This window comes from Galeopterus variegatus, unplaced genomic scaffold (genome assembly GCF_000696425.1).
Source record: "Galeopterus variegatus unplaced genomic scaffold, G_variegatus-3.0.2 Scaffold213, whole genome shotgun sequence".
Taxonomy (NCBI): Eukaryota; Metazoa; Chordata; class Mammalia; order Dermoptera; family Cynocephalidae; genus Galeopterus; species Galeopterus variegatus.
The window spans coordinates 243,473-264,388 of record NW_007726324.1 but is presented as its reverse complement, the minus strand read 5'-3'; the positions used below and the strand labels follow the sequence as shown (position 1 = coordinate 264,388).

The 20,916-nt window shown below is 53.0% G+C and overlaps 1 protein-coding gene across 1 annotated transcript in view; it reads left to right on the top strand.

Moving 5' to 3' along the window:
• The first annotated feature begins 43 nt into the window (after nt 1-43).
• Nucleotides 44-20,916, top strand: part of NFATC1 (nuclear factor of activated T-cells, cytoplasmic, calcineurin-dependent 1) — a 128,571-nt gene continuing 107,698 nt past the window's right edge. The window contains exons 1-2 of the mRNA XM_008565914.1: nt 44-119; nt 9,819-10,923. Of these exons, the coding sequence (XP_008564136.1) occupies nt 44-119; nt 9,819-10,923 (1,181 nt within the window). The remainder of the gene's footprint in view (nt 120-9,818; nt 10,924-20,916) is intronic.

Here is a 20,916-nt window from a genome sequence, read left to right as displayed (position 1 = left end):
TCGCCGCCGAGCGCGGGCGCGCGGAGCCCGGACCGACCCCGACATGACGGGGCTGGAGGAGCAGGAGTTCGACTTCGATTTCCTCTTCGAGTTCGACCGGAGCGACGAGGCCGCCCCAGGTGCGTCCCCGCGGGGGGCGGGGGGTCTGGGAGGCGCCCGCGCCCCGCGGGGACCAAGTTCAGGGAGCGGCGCCGGGGGGGACAGGCCACCTGCGCGGCAGAGCCGGGCCCTCGCGCAGGTGGCTCCACTCGGTCCCGCGCCGGGTCCCCTTCGAAAGGGTGCCCGGGGAGGAGCCGCCCCTCCTTCTCCAGGGTGGCCCTCGCGACTCTTCCCAAGGGGAGACGAGTGTCCGAGGCGCAGACTTGGACATGTTCGTCCGGGGACAGATGGCCGGCGGCCCTGCCAGAGGCCGCCCCTCGGAGAAACGGGCGGAGACACGGGAAGGCTCGGCGACCCGGCCGGCACCGGGGGTCGGGCTAGGGCCATGCTGGGCTCGCACCTCTGCAGAAGCCGCGCCGCGACCCGGGCTCAGGTTTGCGCCCACGCGGCCGCAAGCAGAGCCCTTGGCTCCTGCGTTCCCTCTTCTCTGTCAAAAATAAAGGTCCCCGTTAAACAAGCACCCCGCCCCCCCTCCGCCCCCAACCAGGCCCTTGAGTAACAGCAGCAGCTGCGGATGGACAAACAGACAAGCAGCTTCCACGGCAGACCCGCCCGGGCCATCCTGAAGACAGGGTGGCCCAAGAGCCCACTCCCCGCAGCCTGGTTTCTGTCCCCAATTAAAAGCACCCGTCTCTGCCATGGCCACCTTGGAGGCATTCACTCTGTCCCTGCCCCTCTGTGTCTGTGCACACGCAGTGATGAAACAGAATAGGACACTTGGCCAGAGAGACTGTCCGTTTCCGTAATGATTGTATCATACGTTCCGTGTCATTCACTACCCTCTTTTTAAAAGTCTAGCATCTTGTTCACTTTTGGGAATAAATGATCCAACCAGGCCGACGCTGCCTGGTGATCATTATTCCATCTTACTAAGTGTCGTCCTGACAGGTTCCTTTTCACCTCATTCTGTGGCTGTGAGTTCCAGGTCTCTGGGGTCAGTGGGAGCCAAGGCAGATGAGGGTGTGAGAGAGGGGCCGCTGTTGGGAAGAGACTTGGGCACGGCGCTTTCTGGCCTGTGTGTGTCTTCCTCGTGTTCTTCCCTGTCCTGTTCTTGGACTTTATCAGAACAGCTTTCTGCCTGGTGCTCAGCTCCCGTCACTTCGTTTAGCACTTGTTGTTAATAGGAAATGTAACATGGAAACGTCGACCGCACTCGACCTCTTTTCATGGTATCATCTGCTGTGAGTCGTGGTCCACCTCTGGTGGCCCCTTGCCCAATGCTGTGTCTCTAGGGGTGGAGCCTTGTGTGGAGGCCATGGGGCACAGGTTGGGCAGGCCTCACTACCTCCGTGGGGACGCTTGCCTGTTTGCTCAGCATGGACAACTGTCTGGGAGCCCAGCGAGAGGTGCAGCAGACCAGCACGCAGGGCCCGCACTCTGGGGGCCACTCGGCAAGATGCACCGCCTCTGTGGCTCCGCGCGCACACGTGTGCAAGGCAGTGGCTGTGCTGAACGGCTTTCACCAGCATCTTTCTGTGATTTTTTTAGGACACATAATTCTAGGCAATTAGACTCTGCAGAGGCTCATCCGGGGAAGAGGCACAGGAGGTCAGTTTGGGTGACTGCCCCTTGAGGACTGGTTTCATTAGTAAGCTGCAGTCTACACCCTGCTCGGAGGGGGGCAGGTTGCTGTCAGCATCAGATGTGGGTTCTCTGGTGAGCTCAGGGTCCCCCTGGCCTGGGAAGTGGGTGTCCTCCTGAGCTTTGGGTCACAGGTGGGTTCAGGACAGTGCTCCCTCAAACACACCAGCCACGTGCCTCTGCAATGCTCCTTGATGGTGCTGATCTAAACCAGAGCGAGGGAGGTTGGTGAAGCTCATCCTTGCTGGACCCTCCGCTCTCCAGAGCCCAGGACAGGCCCATGGAGCTGGGCAGAGGAGCTTCTCAGGGCGCTCTTGAAGCATCTCTGCTAAGGGTGTGCCCTCACCCCAGGAGGTCACAGTGGGGCTGAAGCCCCGGTTGCTGGCACCTGGGCTGGGCAGAAGCCCCTCCCCTTTACGGTGTCAGAAAGAAGTTGCTAGAAAACATTCTTTACATGTATAATATACACGAACATATTGTACATACTATGTTTCTTTGTGAGAGACACCATGCTTTTTGCTCCTTTTTATTATCATTTTTCATTATTAAGTTACATTTGATTATTCAGTTATATTATTTACTGTACATTGTTACAGTAAATTATGACATTAAATTCTCTAGCCCTTAATGGGTGATATAAAGTGCTTCACATTATTTCTGGGATGAGCCCGAATATAAATAAATGATTGAATAATTCTGAGACTGATTGCAAGGTAAGGTAATACTGAGTTTATAGATTATACTGAGCACAAAAATTCACATATTGTCAGAAAGGACATGGCCAGCCCTGAGCACAGAGGCAGCTTGTGGATAGAATCCTCCCTGGAGGGGGTGCTGCACCCAGCGGGGCCAGGGGAGCGCCCAGCATGGTCAGCAGCAGCAGTAGGGTGGTCATGGGTGGGGAAGTGCTTGGTCCACTCCCTGGTGGCTCCTGCCACCTGCGTTTCTTGCTAGACTCACTGCACGCACAGGTCTCGGGTCTTCATGAGGCTCTTTGAGGGAAGGAAAGTCTTGTGGTCCTTTATTTCCAAAGTCTTCGGCAGGTGCAAATAATAGATATTCAATAACCATTTGTTGAGAGAATGAAAAGAGAATTTTTAAACTGATTTGCCCTAGGCAGGACAGGAGTGATGTCTGAGTTCCTAGTGCCTGGCATCTTCCTGTTTCCACTCAGCCTGCTGGGCCCTGAGTTCCCTCCCAGGGAGAAGACAAGGCCATGGGCTTCGTGGAGAGGACAGGAGACTCTCCCTACTGGGGCTCAGGAAATAACCGCTTTGCCTGTCAGCTGGGAGGTGAGCCCTGCTCCCCGCCCCAGGGCTCCTGTTTTCTAAGTGATTTTGGCCAGCCTGAGTGCTGCCAGCGCTGTCACTGTGGCAACTTGGGAAGAAATTCGCCCAGGCTTCTGGGTCGTGGGCTGGAGCCTCCCCAGTGGCCAGGGCCGCCTTCCAAACCTCTGTGTGGGCAGGCCGGCCCACTGGCCACTGGGCATGGCTGGTGGCATTTCAGGGCTCACATGTGGAGAGGAGACTTCCGCAGAGACAAAGATTTGGGAACACTTTTTTTCTGAAGTCCATCTTCACCAAAGAGCAATGACATCACCTCCTGCAGGAGGCCCCGGAGCCCGTGGCCAGTCATGGCTGCAGCGAGACAGCCCAGTTCACAGGCTGCAGCTCCCAGCAGGGCAGTCTCAGGAAAGCACCGGGTTTGGAACGTGGGACGGTTAAAGTTCAGCATTTTAGGAGAAGTGTGCCAGTCTGTCCTGCACACAGCCTCATTGCCCTCAAGTCCTGGAGGTGTGATCGAGCACAGAGTTTTCCGCATGATGAAGATATTTTAATTTTATACTGTGTTTTTCAGAGGAAGACCACAGCTAGTAATAAACAACTTGGACATTTTTTAATTCCTTGAAAACAGAATGCAGCAGTGATGCTCTCACATGACGTTTTGACCTGGGGAGCGTCCCAGTGCCTCCTCGAGGGATGAGGAGCTGGGGTGGGCCTGGGCTGGACAAAGAGCCCTTAAAAAGGCTTCGGTGTGCTTGTTTACAGCATATCAGGTCTTGTTTGTTTGCTGCCGGAATGAGATCGTTCTAGTTGCCTTTGTAAATCTTTCTGGCTGGCAGATTGTTGAGTGAGCAGTGTCTCAGAAGCTGTCGCTGTCTGTCATGATGGGCCGTCCAACCAAGTCCTTGTGCGTCCTGCTAGGAGCGCTTTCCTGGCCCACTCTGTATGCAGCTTCCAGCAGAGAGGCCGTGGCACTTACTGCTTTGTTTAGTTTTGTGTTATTCCAGTGCATGCCAAGTTATCGTCTCGCCCCTACCCTAATGGCCTCTGTCGCCACGTGCAGCAAGGTCCGGCAGTGTGTGAAGGACGTCCCCGCGGCCCGACCTGGTCCAGTTCTATTTCTAGCTAAATGGGATGGTCCTTAAAATGAAAATAGAAGCCGTCTGCGATGGGCCACCTCTCAGCCATGGTGATGCCTGTTAGAGGAGGTCTGCTGGCGCAGCCCGGCAGTCGCCTCCCGTCCTCACCCGGTGCAAGGCGCGAGTGTTCAGCAAGAGTGTCACATGCAAAGTGTGCCTCAGGCTGAGGAAGCATGGGGCCCACAGGACAGTGGGGAGTGGTCCCAGTGGCCCGGGTGACGTCCGCCTGCAGTTTGGCCGATGCACTCTCTTGGTCCTTCAGAAGGGGAGAAACTGAGGGCGTCCTGAGAACGAGGCAGGGCACTGTGACAGCCCCGGCTTGCGGGGTGCCTCCTCCCAGCCTGCCCACGCGGCTCCCCATGTGGGGGGCTCATCCCAGCACCCCCAGGCCACCTGGCGGGTGTTCTGTGCATGGTGGGGTGACTGCGGGGTGATCTAGCACGTGGGAGTCACAGCAGCCAGAGGGAAGGCCGTGCCTTCAGAGGTGGCGCGCTGCCAGCACGTTTTATTGCGTCGAGTACCTCTGAACACACTCGCCACAGTCCTGGCTCAAAACAGTGCTGTGCTCGCCTGCGCTCACTTAACGAACCTCCTTGGCAAACAGCCAGCTTCCTTCGGCACCAGCAGCAAGTGACTCTAATGGGTGTTGAGCTCTTCAGGGGCGTCTGACGTGACAGAAATCAGCCTGAACGTCTCAGAACTGTTAAGAAAGTACTGGAAATATTTTCATTCCATGTGAGCGTAATCCCTTTGAATAGTTAAATAATTCAGGTGTGAATTCGGTTTAGGTGGCTGATAAGAGCTGGGAGGAGGGGAAAGATGCCCCCAGCAACGGTGGGCTTGGGGCTCAGCCTGGGAGGGCAGGGGACAACTGACCTCGCTGTCCTTGCTGTCCTCAAAGGGAGGCGCAGAGAGCTGCGCTTTGTCATCGACCCATCAGTCTTGCGAGGGCTCTTTGGCCGAGGGTTCGTCAGGCAGTTTAGGCATTTAAGGTTTCATTTGGTAATTTGTTTAATTTAAAAAAGTCATGCTGCGGTGGCTCTTGTTTTTGATAAAGGCTCCCTGGCCGGCTGCTTCTCTGCGGCGTCTGGCTGAAGCCTCCGTGAGAGTCAGGCCGGCTTCCCCTTTGGCCGGGCCTACGGAGGCGCCTCCTCTTCCTGTTTCCCGTCCCCACCCGGGCCCCCCGCAGCGCCCCGTTCCCACCACAGCCCCAGCCCCGCTCCCTTCGCTGCCCCCCATTTCATCTAGAACTGTCCAGGGCTTCCACCGGACGCCTCTGCCACCCTGTGCAGCTCGAGCCTGGCTCTGGCTAAGGGGCGCAGGAACAGGGGCTGCAGCTGGAGACGCTGGTGGGGAGGCCCTGGGACTTGATCAGCTGATTGCTCGGATTTTCTGATAATTCTAGAATTACCTTCCTATCAGTACATGGTGGCTCAGCTATGGGGTCAGCTGAGAAGAACTCTCTTCATTGGACTTGGGACGTGTAGGGATCTGTGCACGAATCCACCACACCCAGCCCCCGAGGTCTGCACCGCTGAAGGAAGGCCTGGGGGTGGAAGGGCTGCACGGGCGGTCACTGCGGGTCACTGTGGGCAGGGCCGGTGGTGGACAGTCGCACTCGCTGCCACGTGCAGTGTTTCCCATTATGCTCAGGCCCAGTGATTTCTAGTGTTCTGGAGCTGATGATTTCATTTAAAATGAAAATTCATTCTTTTTTTTTTTTTTTTGTCTTTTCCCGTGTCCAGCAATGGATCGCAACCCTCAGTGTTGCCCCCGTACCGGACCGGGGACCGGCAACGGGATCGCAACCCTTGGCGTTGCTCCCACGCCTCGCTCAGCCAGTGAGCGGAACCGGTCTGCATGTGGGATCCGAACCCTCGAGCGGGAGCGCCGCCGCGCTTCCCAAGCGGCGCACTATCCAGTGCGCCACCGGGCCGGCCCTGAAAATTCATTCTTAATTGAATGTTAGTTTATCCAAATGCTTCACACAGAGAAAAGGATTGGAGACAAATGAGAGCAGCAGCCGTGGGAGTGAATTCCTAAGTTCAAGGGGTTTTCAAAAAGTTCATGAAAGGCTCCTATTATCTTTTGATTCAATTTTTCTATGGACTTTCAGAAGTGCTCCCGTGTATTTGCTTCCCGCCATGGAAGGACTGGGGCCTGGAGAGGCCTCTTCCATCTGGGGAAGGGTCAGAGGCAATTGTCACTGTCATCAGGGTGTGGCCACCTTGAGGACGCATGCCCAGAGGAGGACATGGGACTCTTGGGGGGGCAGCCTCAGACCTCAGGGACAAAGCTTCACCTGCCAGAGAAGACAAAGCTCTCTGGCTCTCCAGAAACTGGAGAGCAAAGGCTGTAGCAGGTGGCACCTCAGGACTTGCTTGTGGGCCTTCGGGTGTTGAGCTTGGGCAGGTGTGACTGGCACAGGTGGGCACCCAGGTATGGGGGAGGGGTGCCAGGAGGGGACATCTGAAGACCCAGAATTGTGTACAGCTGAGGCCCAGAAAGAGCTGGGGGGTGGGGAGGACGATGGCAGTTGTTAGAGAAGCCTCCTAACGCAATGCGTGTTTCAGACGACGTAGTGCATCACGGAGACCCGGGAAGCAGAAATGCTGTGTTCAGTAGTGAAAGAAAACACTGGGAATGAAGAGAGGCAAGTGTTTATTTAACTTGTAATTAACTTTGGGATATACCAACCATAGTAAAAACCTGCCCTATAAATACATAGTATGATCTGACACTCCCATTATTAATATACTACTTATTGATTATTTAAAAGTTATCACTGTAATAATATATTTTATATGTCCCCAACCCTTCCATCCCTGCTTTTGGTTAAAGTGGTTGACATCTGACTTCTTACCCAGAGACAGATGGACACTGCTGACACCTCAGGGTCTTTAAGTAGAAGTTCTGAGTAGTCACATATGTATGTGCGTATGGGGGCACTTCAGAAAGCGCGTGGAGAGACTTGTGTTATTTTTTTTTTTTTGTCTTTTTCGTGACCGGTAAGGGGAACGCAACCCCTTGGTGTGGTGTCACCCACACCGTGCTCAACCAGTGAGCGCACGCACCGGCCAGTCCTATATAGGATCCGAACCCGTGGCGGGAGCGTCGCTGCGCTCCCAGCGCTGCACTCTCACGAGTGCGCCATGGGCTCGGCCCAACTTGTGTTATCTTTTAATTCTATTTTTCCATGAACCCTTGCGTATGTTAGATTGTGTAATAGTATAGTGATGTGTAGGTGGCTACAAAGAAACATTTTTTGCCAAGGTGTATCTCTTGGACAACTCCGTGAAAATACAGAGTAGAGAAGAGGAATCTGAGCCCCCCATTGGGGTCTGGCCCCCTGCCCACCTCTTGGAGGGGCTTTACAGAGGAGCCAAGGTCACCTGCTTAGCAATGTTTGGCCCCGTGGTGTCCCTGGGCTCTGGCTTTCCACCCTGCCATTCCTTCCTCGTGTGGCTGGGCCCCGAGCTTGTCTGGCACCCGCCTGCTCTGGACTGGGCCCTGCACTTCCTGGAAGCCCTGGGGCTGTCCTCCTCACCTCCTGGTACCCACCTGTGCCATCTCTCTGGGGTTCTCCCGGTGCCCTTGGTGGAGGGCAGGACTGGCCTGTCTGTGCTGTGTGGAGAGGACTGGTGCAGAGGGACCCATGTGGGGCCTGTCGTCCAGTGGTCACAACAGCAGCCGGGAGCCAGGGACTGGGCAAGGGCCTCCCTGAGGGGTCTCCGCAGCACTCGGGCAGGGCTCTTGGAGGGGCCTCGGGCAGCCTGGCCTGACCCCCCCAGAAGCCACTGGCCAGCCCGGTGGCTGCCCCCTTCCCCGGAAGCTTTGCCATTTCCTCCAGGAAGTAGGGGTGATCAATCTAATTGTTAACACTAGTTTTGCTCAGCGTGTCCAGTGGGCATGTCATTTGGGCTATGCAGTGGGTGCTGGTGGCATGAACCCGTCAGTCCCAGGGTTGGCTTCTCTGTGCTGGCGTTGGGATTGGGATGAGGCTCTAGAAAGGAAAGGAAGGCCTCTTCAGTGTCACTGGCCACCTGTGTTCTCTGTGGGGCATTTGGGAGAAGGCTGCCCCTGTCTTCCTGAGGGGGGCGTTAGGATCGGAAGGTGGGACTCGGGCATGGTGGGCAGCGTCCACCAGCTTCCCAGCCTTGGAGAGAGGGGCCTCTCCCCACACAGACATCCGAGCGGGACTCGATTCCACCACCGACTGCTTCTGCCACCCCCATGCCAGAGTGTCTGGAGTTTCCAGCTGGCAGCCAGGGACCCTTGGGGTGGATGAGTGCCACGTGTCCCCTCGCCAGGCTGTGGAGAAGGGACCTGCACCCACCTTCAGGAAGAAAGGCCAACGATGAGCGGAGTTTTGTCAGGAGATTTTGGGCTGATAAAAGTCAGAACTTCTTGACAGCAAGGATTATAAAAGCTGGGTTGCCAGAGAGGGTGGTTGGACGGCTACGTGTGGAAATAAGTAATAATGAAAATAGATTCCTATCTACTTGGGGCGCTAGACCCGTCCGTTTCTGTTAGTCAGTACAATGGGGTTCGAGTTGGTGCTCTGAGAGCTGTGGTTTTCTGGTTTCTGAACAGGGATGTGGCAGAAGGCAGCACCGTCCTTGAATAAAATACCTTCGAGTGAGCGCACTCAGACCAGGGGATGGAGATAGAGTTTCCATGTGCTGTTTCCATTATTTAGAGACCTCAGAGCACTCGTCTTCGGGCATATAAAAATGAGGTGCCATGATGTTATGAAAAGTCCTTTCAAGTCAGAAATCCAGAAGCACGGCTTTCCTGTTAAAATTACTAATTACACTAATAACGATTTTAAAAATATTTCATTAAAGTATAATTAACACATAATGATTCTTAAATCTAGCTGTGTGTCAGAATCATCTGTTGTGTTTTGTTCTAAAAGACGGAGTCCTAGGCCAGGAGCCAGCATCAGAACCTCCACAAGGGGACCCCAGAATCTGTTTTCACCCAATCCTTGCGGTGTTTTCTTTGCAGCTGGTGATTAGGGCACCTTGATAATGATCAGCCTATTGAAACCTATTTAAATGTCTAGGTCCCTGTATCTAAAACATCCCTCTCTCCCTCCCTCCTTCATCCATCCATTAAACAAATTGAACCCCTTTTATGTGCCAGACATCGTCCTAGGCTCTGAGGACAGCAGTGACTCAAAATAGACTAAGCCAGGTCAAAGCTCCCGCCCTCACGGGGCTTGGTTTCTCCTGTCATCCACAGAAGGATGAATGCGTAAAAATACACATTAGCTTGTGACACACGTTCAGGGGAAGTAAACTGGAGACAGGTGGCCCGAGCGCTGGGTCAGGGGCTGGAGTTAGGACTGGCGGCGGGGACGCCGTCTCTGAGTGAGGAACAGGGCAGCTTGGGGCTCGCTGCAGGGAGGGGAGCATCAGGAGGGCCGTCCAGTGGCGGGAGAGGGGAGGATGGAGTGGCCAGGCTGGGGTCACGGGACCTTGTTAGGGGGTGGGGCTTGGGCTGTCACTGAGGCATTTGGAGCAGCCCGATCTGAGGGGCATTTCTGGGGCTGGAGGAGGACGAGGTCCCAGGCTCTCAGGGTCACTGAGCTCATGGGCTTGTGCCTTGTGGTGACCGGTCCTCATGCCATCTCCTCTCTCTTCCCGTCTAGAACACTACGGTTATGCCTCCTCCACGCTCAGCTCTGGTCTGCCACTCCCCACCACGCACCCCTCGCTGCCGGCCCAGTGCCAGGACCTTCAGCCGTCCACCCCAGGCCTCTCAGCCATCCCGGCTGCGGGGCAGCCCTCAGGGTACGCGGGCACTGTGGATGGTGGGCCCTCGGGGTACTTCCTCTCTGCCGGCAGCATCCGGCCTAATGGAGGCCCAGCCCTGGAGAGCCCACGCATCGAGATCACGTCGTACCTGGGTCTGCACCACAACAGCAGCCCGTTCTTCCACGATGTGGAGGTGGAGGACGTCCTGCCCAACTCCAAACGGTCCCCCTCCACAGCCACGCTGCACCTGCCCAGCCTGGAGGCCTACCGCGACCCCTCGTGCCTGAGCCCGGCCAGCAGCCTGTCCTCCCGCAGCTGCAACTCCGAGGCCTCGTCCTACGAGTCCAACTACTCGTACCCATATGCATCCCCCCAGACGTCCCCATGGCAGTCTCCCTGCGTGTCCCCCAAGACCACGGACCCCGAGGAAGGCTTTCCCCGCAGCCTGGGGGCCTGCGGTCTTCTGGGCTCACCGCGGCACTCCCCGTCCACCTCGCCACGCACCAGTGTCACCGAGGAGAGCTGGCTGGGGGCCCGCGGCTCCAGGCCCGCATCCCCCTGCAACAAGAGGAAGTATAGCCTCAATGGCCGGCAGCCCTCCCACTCCCCCCACCACTCACCCACGCCATCCCCGCACGGGTCCCCGCGGGTCAGCGTGACCGACGACACGTGGCTGGGCAACACCACGCAGTACACCAGCTCAGCCATCGTGGCAGCCATCAACGCCCTGACCACCGACAGCAGCCTGGACCTGGGCGAGGGTGTGCCCGTGAAGGCCCGCAGGACCGCCCTGGAGCCTTCGCCCTCGGTGGCACTCAAGGTGGAGCCGGCCGCGGAGGACCTGGGCGCCAGCCCACCCACGTCCGACTTCCCCCCTGAGGAGTTCTCCACCTTCCAGCACATCAGGAAGGGCGCCTTCTGCGACCAGTACCTGTCTGTGCCGCAGCCTCCATACCAGTGGGCCAAGCCCAAGTCCCTGTCCCCCACGTCCTACATGAGGTGAGCCTGGGCCCCGGTGAGGGTGGGAAGCCCTGGGGCTCCAACGGTGCGTTCTCCCTGTGTGCGTCTGTCTCTCTTCACATTCTCCTTTTATGGGGACAGGTTTCACCCCTGATGGCCGCATCTTAACTTGACCATCTTGAGGTCACATTCTGAGGGTTCAGGCTTCAACCTGTGAATTCTGGGGGATACAATTCTGCCCACAACAAGGTTTGTTCCTTTTTGATAAAAGCAAGCCTGCCCGAGCCGCGCCCTCCTGCCGGCGTGCCTCCTTCTGTCTATAGCTGTCACCGCGCCGGGCGCAGATGGGCCCCTCCGCTCAACAGCCCCCCAGAGCAGCCGGCTCGCCCGCGTGCGGGAACAGCGCAGCCTCCTGCTCCCCAGAGAATGGCTCTCGCTCGCTGGCAGGCTGGTGACGGGGAGCTGAAGTGCGCTCGAGACACCGGGTCTTGGGTTGTTAGTTTTTCTTTTCAGCGGTGAGAGGGACTGCTCACACTCCGCTGGGGCCTCTTAACCAGCCCAGTGTTTTTATTTTTAACTAAACAGCTTTCCCAACAGGTGAGCCACTAATGGCCCCTGGCAGGGTGGTTTTTGCACCAGGATTTTTATCTGAGGCCATCAAGGGTAGCATTTGACATCAGGACGTGTCCACGTCCTCAGGAAGAGGCATTTGCAACGTGACAGACCTCTGTCTGCAGTCCGGGGCATGCTGGCTCGTTGTTTTGGTGTTTTTCCATGTTTTCTATTCCTATTCCCTTTTTCATGAGAGAGCATTCTGCAGGAAGTCGGGGTGGCAGTGGTGCGGGACAGACGGGTTTTCAGCCATGTGTGCCCGCAAGATGAAGACAGTGAATTGGTGAGGCTGTTCCTCGGGGAAATCATCCCTGCGCTTCTTCCCACACCCTTCCTTGTGCCACCACCAAGGGGGCCTGGAAGTGTAGGGTTAGAGCTGCTACTGGATAATTTAGCTCCAGCTCTGAATGAACCCAGCTAAGCCTTAGTGAAAGTTTGCAGCGAAGAAGCAATATGAGCGTTGACAGTTTTTTAAGCAATCAGATGGTGAATATGGTAGTCAGTTAAGATTTCGAGAGGAAGCAAGGACTGGCCGATGTTCCTGACTCGCGTTAGGCGCGTTTACCTTTCTTTCCATCCCGACTTCTACTTTCAGTAAAAGGCTTAAAAGGCTGGCGTGTTCAAAGTTATCATCACAACGAGTGTCTCTCAGATCCCGGATGTAATTCATAAACATGGAAATTAAAAAAAAAAAATTTGGAGGCATTAAAAAAAATTAAGAGCTGTTTCTGCCTACTGTGCTATCATTATAGTTTTTATTTAAGTAACAATAAGAAAATCTCAAAGCTGACTCTCTTCGAGCACGCCGTCACACACGTGGTCTGCTTCATGATTTTCTGCATTTTCGTGAACAGCAAAGGTCTCTGTCACTCACAGTGGAGCTTAATTGAACTCTGAGATAAGGGAAGAGGAAGGTCCTCAAGATACACTGGAGCTGTAGAAGATACAAAATTTAGGCAAACCCCGTGCATTAGTTTCCCGGTGCTGCCATAACAAGGCCCCGCCGACAGGGTGGCTTCAACGGGAATTTACTTCTCTGGGCTCTGGAGGCTGGAAGTCCCGGATCACGGTGTGGGCGGGGCTGCCTTCTTCTGAGACTGGGGGCGTCTGCTCAGGCCTCTCTCCTGCAGATGGCCGTCCCCTCCCGGTGTCTTAACAACCTCTTCCTTCTGTGCGTGTCTCTGTGTCCATATGACCCCTCATTATAATGGCACCAGTCATATTGGATTAGCCCTCTCCCGCATGACTTTGTTTTAACTTGATTACCTCTGTAAAGGCCCTGTCTCCAAATACAGTCACATGCTGAGGTCCCAGGGTTAAGACCTCAATGTGTGAATTTTTTGGAGAGGAGGACACAGTTCAGCTCCCAACAGCTTGTCCTACTATCTCAGTGGAAATGGTAGGATACCTTTAGAAATGGAGTCCATTCCCTGATGTCTGCTCTGTTTATTTAGCAGTGGGGTATCCTCAGGATCCCCAGTGTTGCTGGTAGGCCCACTCTCTGCCACATCAGACCTGCAGTTGACTCGTTACTGGAAAGCAGAGAGTGTTCATTTTTTTCCTTTGCTTGGGAGTTTTAGCAATACTTATGTGGCCAAATGGCTCTGTTATCTTTATCTCTTGGTTGCAGGGCTCCCCTAGGTAGGTGTGATGCCATAACATTCCTGTGAGTTAATACAAACAAACAAAACTCATGAAATATGCCTAACTATCCTCAGGGGTTTGAAGTTAACCTTTCCCACTGTTTTGGTTCCACATCAAAATATGTTTCCTGGTCCCTTGTGATATGTTTCCATGCGATCTCATTAAGTGGTGCTCTCGGGCAGCTGGAAGCCACAGCAGAAATGAAATGCTCACTGTTTTGCCAGTGACATGGAGTGACCAGACTTCCTGCCCCATGAATGCCTTTCATTTGGTGTCCATGAGGCCACTCCAGCAAACGCAGGTGGACGTCAACAGGATCTCGGACTACGCAACTGAGATGCTGTACTTTTAATTGTCTGCACAGGTTAGTGTGGAGAATTTATCATGCACGTCCATTTCCCCCTTTCCTGTGATGCAGGATCTCTGCTCTCCAGTTCTGTCCCAGTGTTGAAAGGAGCTTGATAGTAAAGAGTGCACTGTGCTGGTCTGTTCCCAAGGACTCAGGTGTTCTGGGATCGTTTCTCTTTCGGGGTCTATGTAGTCAGTGTTCGTGGCCCCCCTTCTGTGCAGAGCCCTGTGCTAGGCCATGGAAGCTCAAAGAATGACACTGAACTCTTGCTGCAGTTGAAGACATTGTACTTGTAATGTCTGTGAAACTAATGAGTATTTGATAGCACTTCGTAGTTTTAAAGTTTAGAGTTATTTCAGCGTTTAACCGAATGATGCATCTGTGCTTAAAGTTTGGGAAACTAGCACAGAAATCGTAGGTGAATTGCAAAAACTCCCCTCCCCCTGCCATAAGATACCAGAATTTTAAGCCATCTCTTCTAGCATCAAATCAAGGCCATGTAACCTCTTCAGAAAGGAGTGGGGTTTTTTCCCCATCTTGCTTCTCTCTACTGAATGACGATGTTGATGATAATAAACAACTTCCACAGGTGACTTCATTCCATGGCTGAGTGCAGGTAGGGGTGGGCTCCAAGGCGGCGTGGAGCAGTGCCCTATGTCTGGGGAAAGGAAGGACTGTGTCTGTTAGAAGACGCTAATGACATTTGATTATTTCTAAATGGTGGTTTTCAGATGGTGGCTTTTAGAGACCTTCCTATTGACTTAAAGGAACTGAAGTATAGGTGATTGTTATTCTTTCATTCAGTCAAGCAGCTGTTACAGGCAATATGCACCAGTCTCTAGGGGTTTCCTCTGTGTGAGTGTGAACATTCCTTTTTTCTTTTAGAACAGGCTCATGGGAAGTTTCACCTTTTGAGATTTTACTGTCTTCAGCTACTTACACCCAGAATAATCTCCAAATTTGCCTGCAAAGAGGCAAAGTTATACGAGGATTTTAGACTTGAAAAGAAACAAGTTTTGGAAAGGCAGAAATATACATTAACAGCATATTTGTTGAATTAATTCCTGTACATGTAACTTTGCTTTTTTGAATTGAGATCTTGAAGTCGATTTTCTAAGGGGCAAAATAGGTTTCATGAACAGTTTTTCTTGGAGCCTGCTCTGTTAAGATGATTAGAAATAGCTGCATGTCCAAATCAGTTTATTTCAGACATTGCTGTTTTCAGGTTTTTTGGCTACAATATTGATTTTAGTAATATCAGTAACTTTTATGCCATGCATAAATGTTAGCTTCGAAAGGTCTGATAAAACCCCTGTTGCATTTTATACGTTATCTGAATTTTCCAGAGTTTATCCTAATTTGGAAAAAGATTAAATAAGCCTGTACAATGGTAGCAAGTACATCCTTGTCCTACCTTTCTTCAAACACAAATCCTGTCACAGCCTGATTAGGGAATTTCTGCAGAATTTGGATAGCTTTCTTTCTCTTGTGATTCTGGTAACTGTGCAGGTCTGGGCCCGGTCAGGGTGTTAGTGGAAGTTGGAGCAGGTTCCTATGGGTGCTCAGGCCCTTGGTGAGGGCTGTCTCGAGGCTCTCGTGGCCAAGCTACACTGTCCAGATCTTCAGTGTCTGAGAACAGCATTTCTGTGGGCTCTGGAGGCCCTTTAGGGTAATAGTGATTGCAGGTGTGATTCCAAACCATGAGCCCATAAGGGCTGTGGCCTTGGAGGGTTTCTCTAAAGCATTGTAGGCAAACCCCAGCATAGCAAGACAGTGAAGTCATGGCCACAGGGGTCTTCCTGGAGCATTCCCACTGCGAATTGAGAAGACGGTTGGTACAGAATTCAGGGATGTGAAATTGACCTTGTTTGCAAAACATGGGCTGGGCCTTGGCCATCTCTGTAAAACCATTCACGACCCATTTCCAATACTGTCTCTGTCTAAGCCCCTCCCTCTCTTGGGAGGGAACCTGGCCCCACAGTCAGCCTCAGGCCTGGGCTGCTCGTGATGTGGGTTTCCTCACGGAAGCCTGGCTGTACCATCACTTCCTACGACTCTTAGCAGAGTGCAGTGCACAGGGTAGTTAAGAGAAATTCTTGAATGGCTGAGTGACTGAGAGGTAAACCGTGTTTGGAAATATATAGAGACTATCTTTATGTGCACTCATGGTAGCGACTGTGGTCACTTCTGGTTACTGCATGATCATCTGGTGGGTAACTCACAGAAACCAGAAGCTCCAAGAAAAGCCCTAGGCAAGTAAGGGGAGATAAGGCCCTATAGACCGTGGGCTCCTGGACATGCATATGTCGTGCTCGGCAGCTACTTATTGAGCGTTTCATCTGGTTTTGGAATCAGGCTGTTGTCCCCGCCCAGCTGGGGAGCATGTGCCCCTTCCTCGGGACGCGGTGCTACAAGCCATGGGCAGGCACCCGGGAGACCCCAGAACTGCACTGAATTTGCATCTCCTGTCACCAGGACATGGGGCGCCCTTCTGGGGTCAGAACACGGCAGAGGCCACACTTCTCTGGAGAAGGTGCTGCCTTCCCAAGGCTCCCACAGGTAAGAGGCTCGGCGTGTAGGATGCAGAATCCTGGGAGAGCTGCTTGTGGGACCATCCAGAACGCTGAGAAACACTGAGCCTGCTTCCTGCACACGCCCTGGTCTTGGCTAATTTACTTCTTCCTGAGCCGCCCTGGTGGTATTTAGGCGACTCACAGCTTTCTAACTGTGTGTTACTCAGTTTCTTTCTGGTGTTGCAGAGTTCACAGTTGACACTTGGAAAACATGCTTTGCAGTACTGGTTTCTAATTTGAAAGGTAAGCCTGCTGTTTTCCACTAAGATTTTTAGGAGAGGCTGTGAGGTAGAAGGCTTCCGAGCCAGGTCTTTTTGTGCTGTTGCCCGAGGAGTATGTGGCAGGGCGCGGCCTGCTTTCTCCTTTTCATGTTAATCTGTGAATGTCAGTTATTGGCCACAGAACGCAGAAAGGGGAACTCAAGCCAGTGCTGTGTTCCTGGAGAGAATAAGATAACTTGAATCTGTGGCTTTACACTCAGATTTTTAAGTTGAACCATTGAGGTCTGAAATGTTGGCTAATCTCATGGAATAATCAAAATGCCGGAAGAGCTGCCCTCAGAAGGGTGGGTCCACTCCTGCCAGCTCCCCTGTGGGTCCCACGTGTGGCAGGCGCCAGGGCCAGGAAGCCTTCATGAGTCTCTAATTTTGAGATTTCCCAAACTGTTAAGCTCCTCCAGCTGGGAGGAAGTATCCAGAGCTGACGTGCATCAGTGACCACAGACAAAACAGAATCGATTTCTGCTCACACATTTTCTTCTGAGGAAAGAAGCGGGAGGTGGCAGTCGAGTCACCTGCAGCTGGGCTAGCTAGGGGAGAAACAGCAGGTAACATTCCTGCCTTGGGATCCAAATTTAACTGCAAGACGACAGTTGATTAAAACTAGACTCTTAGGGGCCGGCCCGTGGCTCACTCGGGAGAGTGTGGTGCTGATAACACCAAGGCCACGGGTTCGGATCCCATATAGGGATGGCCGGTTAGCTCACTGGGTGAGCGTGGTGCTGACAACACCAAGCCAAGGGTTAAGATCCCCTTACCGGTCATCTTTAAAAAAAAAAAAAAGAAAAAAACTAGACTCTTAGATGCAAATTAATGGGATTTATTTACCAGTGTTTCTTGGATTCTTGAGCAAAAAAGTTTTTATACATTATGAGGGGATTTGCCTCTGAAATGTCTTGTGGAAGCTGGGGTTTGACACACAAGTGTTGAGTCGGTTTTCAGTAAAGAAGGTCATGGGGAAGGCTTCACCTTGATGCGGTTTTTCCTCCGATGTGTCCCGTGTGACACAATTTGTTCTGTGTGCTGAGTCCCCATCTACACCACAGCTCCCAGGGAGGAGGAGGAAGGACTGCACACTGACACGGTGGCTTAGATTTTGGCTTATACCACATGGACTCACGCGTGGAGTCCTCTGCAGATGTGGGTCGAGGCTGCAGGAGGAACTGTTTCTTGTTGGGAACGTGGTGATCACACTCAGAACTGGTGACGCGCATCTCACACGTGGTGCCGCAGTCTTTAGTACGTAGTAGTGATTTTGTGCCTTTGTCACTACCAGTTGGCATGACTTCACACGCTCATGGGGTGGACAATCCAGTTCTCCACCAGCCGGGGCTGCTGCTTCCAGAGTGAGAGGATTCACCCCATCAGTCGGGCCACGTAGAAACACTGGCTTACTCCCCAGCACCATGTTCACCCTCAGGCAGCCAGTGTCACTGTGGCCTGAAGGTCCCTCCTCAAGGGCCTGGGTGATGAACTTGTTCCTTGTGGAGGATGCATGGGTCAGTCTCATTTTAAGGATGAGGAAACTGAGGCACATGGAAAGTTCTAGATACAAAGGAAATGAAGCAGCCTCGAGGCCTCTAGGCTCCTGTTCTGGACGAACACAGTGCAGTCATTGGAGAACTCTGTGCTCAGAGGTCAGACAGACCAGACTTGCGTCCTGGCCCTGGGTTCTGACCGCTGCCTGGGAGCTGGTCACATGAGAAGTGGGAGCACGGTTCACACCGCCCGGGGGTGCTGGGACGTGTTCCCAGCGGCCAGGCCCCGGGTGGCAGGTACAGAGACCAGGATCAGAGGTGATGCGAGGTTGCAGTTTTTATCTTCAGTCAGAATTACGAGGAGACGCTGGGGTGATGCAGAGCTCTCGGCTGTGTCCCATTACCTGCTGCCTCCACGTGGCTGGGTGCAGGGCTTGTGGAGTCTCCTCTGGCCCTGAGGATGAAGAACGAGGCTCCCTGACACCATGTGTCAGAGTCTGGGCATTCTCTGTTTTGGCAACATCCAAAACATTTATGAGGTTTCTGAGTTTCTCTAGTCCTCGGGGAGTGACATAGTCTTATTTGGAAACATCCCTGCAGACAATCTGAGAAACAACCCTACTTACTGTTGCTCAGAGTATTGCATCCTGAGCACAGAAGTATGCTTTAAACCTCACCTTTAAAGAGCAAAGGTTACTCCGTAGTGAATGTCCAGGTTTTTCTGTAGTTCCGTGTCCAAATTCAGCAGACTGAGTGAGCTGTGTGGGCTGGGCCAGTGACCAACATTAGCCACTCTGTTAGCGGAAATCGAGTCCCATGGAGCATCAGTTTTGCGGCTTATCTGTGTCCATCCTACGCTGACTTGTGTGAGACTGAATTTCTTGGTGTTTTTTAGTAAGCAACCATGGCAGGTGCAGGCTGACGCGTTCCCATCACTAAAACTTCATCTCTGTAATGACAGGTTAGCCACAACTCTGCAGCTTTCTAAGAAGCGTTTGGGGCCTAGAAAAAGTCACAATGCTCAGAACTTGAATCTGCCACCTGTGTAAATTTGCAGATAGATAGAACAGAGGGACTGTCTGGAGCTCAGTTTCCCATGGGAGTCCCCATCCAGGAGACCTGTCCATCTGTCCGTCCGTCCTTTCCTCACTCACTTGCTGGACGGCTGGCGTGGGGGCATGTCCACTCTCTGGGCTGTCGTAAGCACAGCCGGAGAGGAGAGGTCGGCCTCCCTTGTCCAAGTGGTCCTAGTCCCTGGAGGGACAGAGGAGACCAGGAGGAGAAGACCCTATGCACGCATGCCACCTGGTTTGTGGTCGGGAGTGATGAGCTCTGACAGGAGTTTCCCCCAAAGCAAAGTTTCTATTCCTTCTGAGTCTGGGTGTCCTGATAGGACTCTGTCTGCTCCACTGAGCAGCCCCTGCCCTCCCGCTGCTGAATGGCAGCGGATGCCTGGAGGTCATCAGAAGGTACCTCCTTCTGGCTGTGAGGCTTTCCAGGAGGAGGGCTGACTCTGGCAGAAGCAGGTCGTCGCCCAGATGCTAACTTTTGGGTGTGCTGTGGAGGAGACCCGCCCAGGGGTGGACTCAGAGCCATGGAGCCTTTTTTAATGACAGATGTACAGGACACCAGTCCATCAGACAGGACTCCAGTGGCAACCCCCAGGGCAGGACAGTGTGGGCAGGAGGCCCCAGACGCCTCCTCCCACTTTTGAGATTCCCTGGGCTGCAGAGGCCTCTCCCATGCTCTTGTGCTTTCCAAACTTATCATAAATGAAAGGCTGTAGGATCATGGATTAAAACTTCGTGGTCTCTGAAGCTGTCCCCAGGGGTGTCTGTGGGAAGGTGCAGGGTGGGGGATGGTCCTCGCAGACCCTGCAGCCACTGTCAGGTCATCAACCAATAAATGGGGTTTTGTCCGGGTGGCCACCTATCCTCTTCCAATCAGATTCCAGGCTGTCCTCCAGGTGGGAGGAACTTTGGGCTAGAGGTCTGCGGCACACTGGGGGCTGGACTGGACTCGGCTGACCTTGAGTGGCCGTCCCTGTGCTGTGCCTCTCTGAGGGGTGCAGCCCCAAGAGGCCAAGAGACACAGAGAAATGTGCAGATAGTCTTTCTTCCTTCCTTCCTTTTTTCATTAGGGGGGAAAACCCCCAAACAGCTAAACAATTTGCAGGCCTTTGGCTGCCAACCCGAGAACATGCGTTATGATATTTTAACTTTGAAAATCTCGTTTTCCTTGAGCTTGCTTTGGTCAACTTCCCCTGGGCAGGTTCCAGTCCTGCCAAGGTTTGAGTTTGTAACTTCATCTCTCTGAGGATTATGGAGTCATAGAGAGCCTTTGCATTTTCCTTCTAAGTGATAAGCTTTAACTCTTGGAAATTCGGAATTGAAAGGATTTTACCCAAGCCATTTAAACAAAAGAACTGCCCTGGAGCAGTTATTCTGACATTCTGTGATCTGCTGCCTGGGTGGTCACATACTAATAGTTAGTTTCCAGACTTTAGGTAGATAGGCCTTTCTAAGGAGGAAGAATTTAGAAGCCCTCAGGTGGCCTTTTGGCTCAGACCCATCTGCTGAAGTGGGCCACAGTCACAATGCTCCCAAGGGACGGGGCGAGGCAGGAGGTTGAAAGTTGAGACTCAGGGCCGGCCCGTGGCTCACTTGGGAGAGCGAGGAGCTGACAACACCAAGTCAAGGGTTAAGATCCCCTTACCAGTCATCTTTAAAAAAAAAAAAAAAGAAAGTTGAGACTTAAAGAAAGGCTTACTATGTCTTAGTTAAACAAATAATATCCTTCACTGTAGAATATTTTAAAAATGTAGATAAACAAAAAGAAAAATGAATCCCTGATAATTCTAAGAGTTAGAATATCACAGTGATCATCTTCTAAACTTACTCTTGGAAAATGTTTTTTGGTCTTTTATTACAGAAAATTTTAAATATACACAAATTTGAGCCTCCACGCCCACCCTTAGCTTCAGTAATTGTGAGTGTGGGGTCGGCTCCTCCCTGCTCCCACCCGCCTCTTGTTTTGAAGCAAAGCTCAGGCCTCGCTTCATTTTATCTACGGATATTTCAATGTGTCTCTCTCACAGA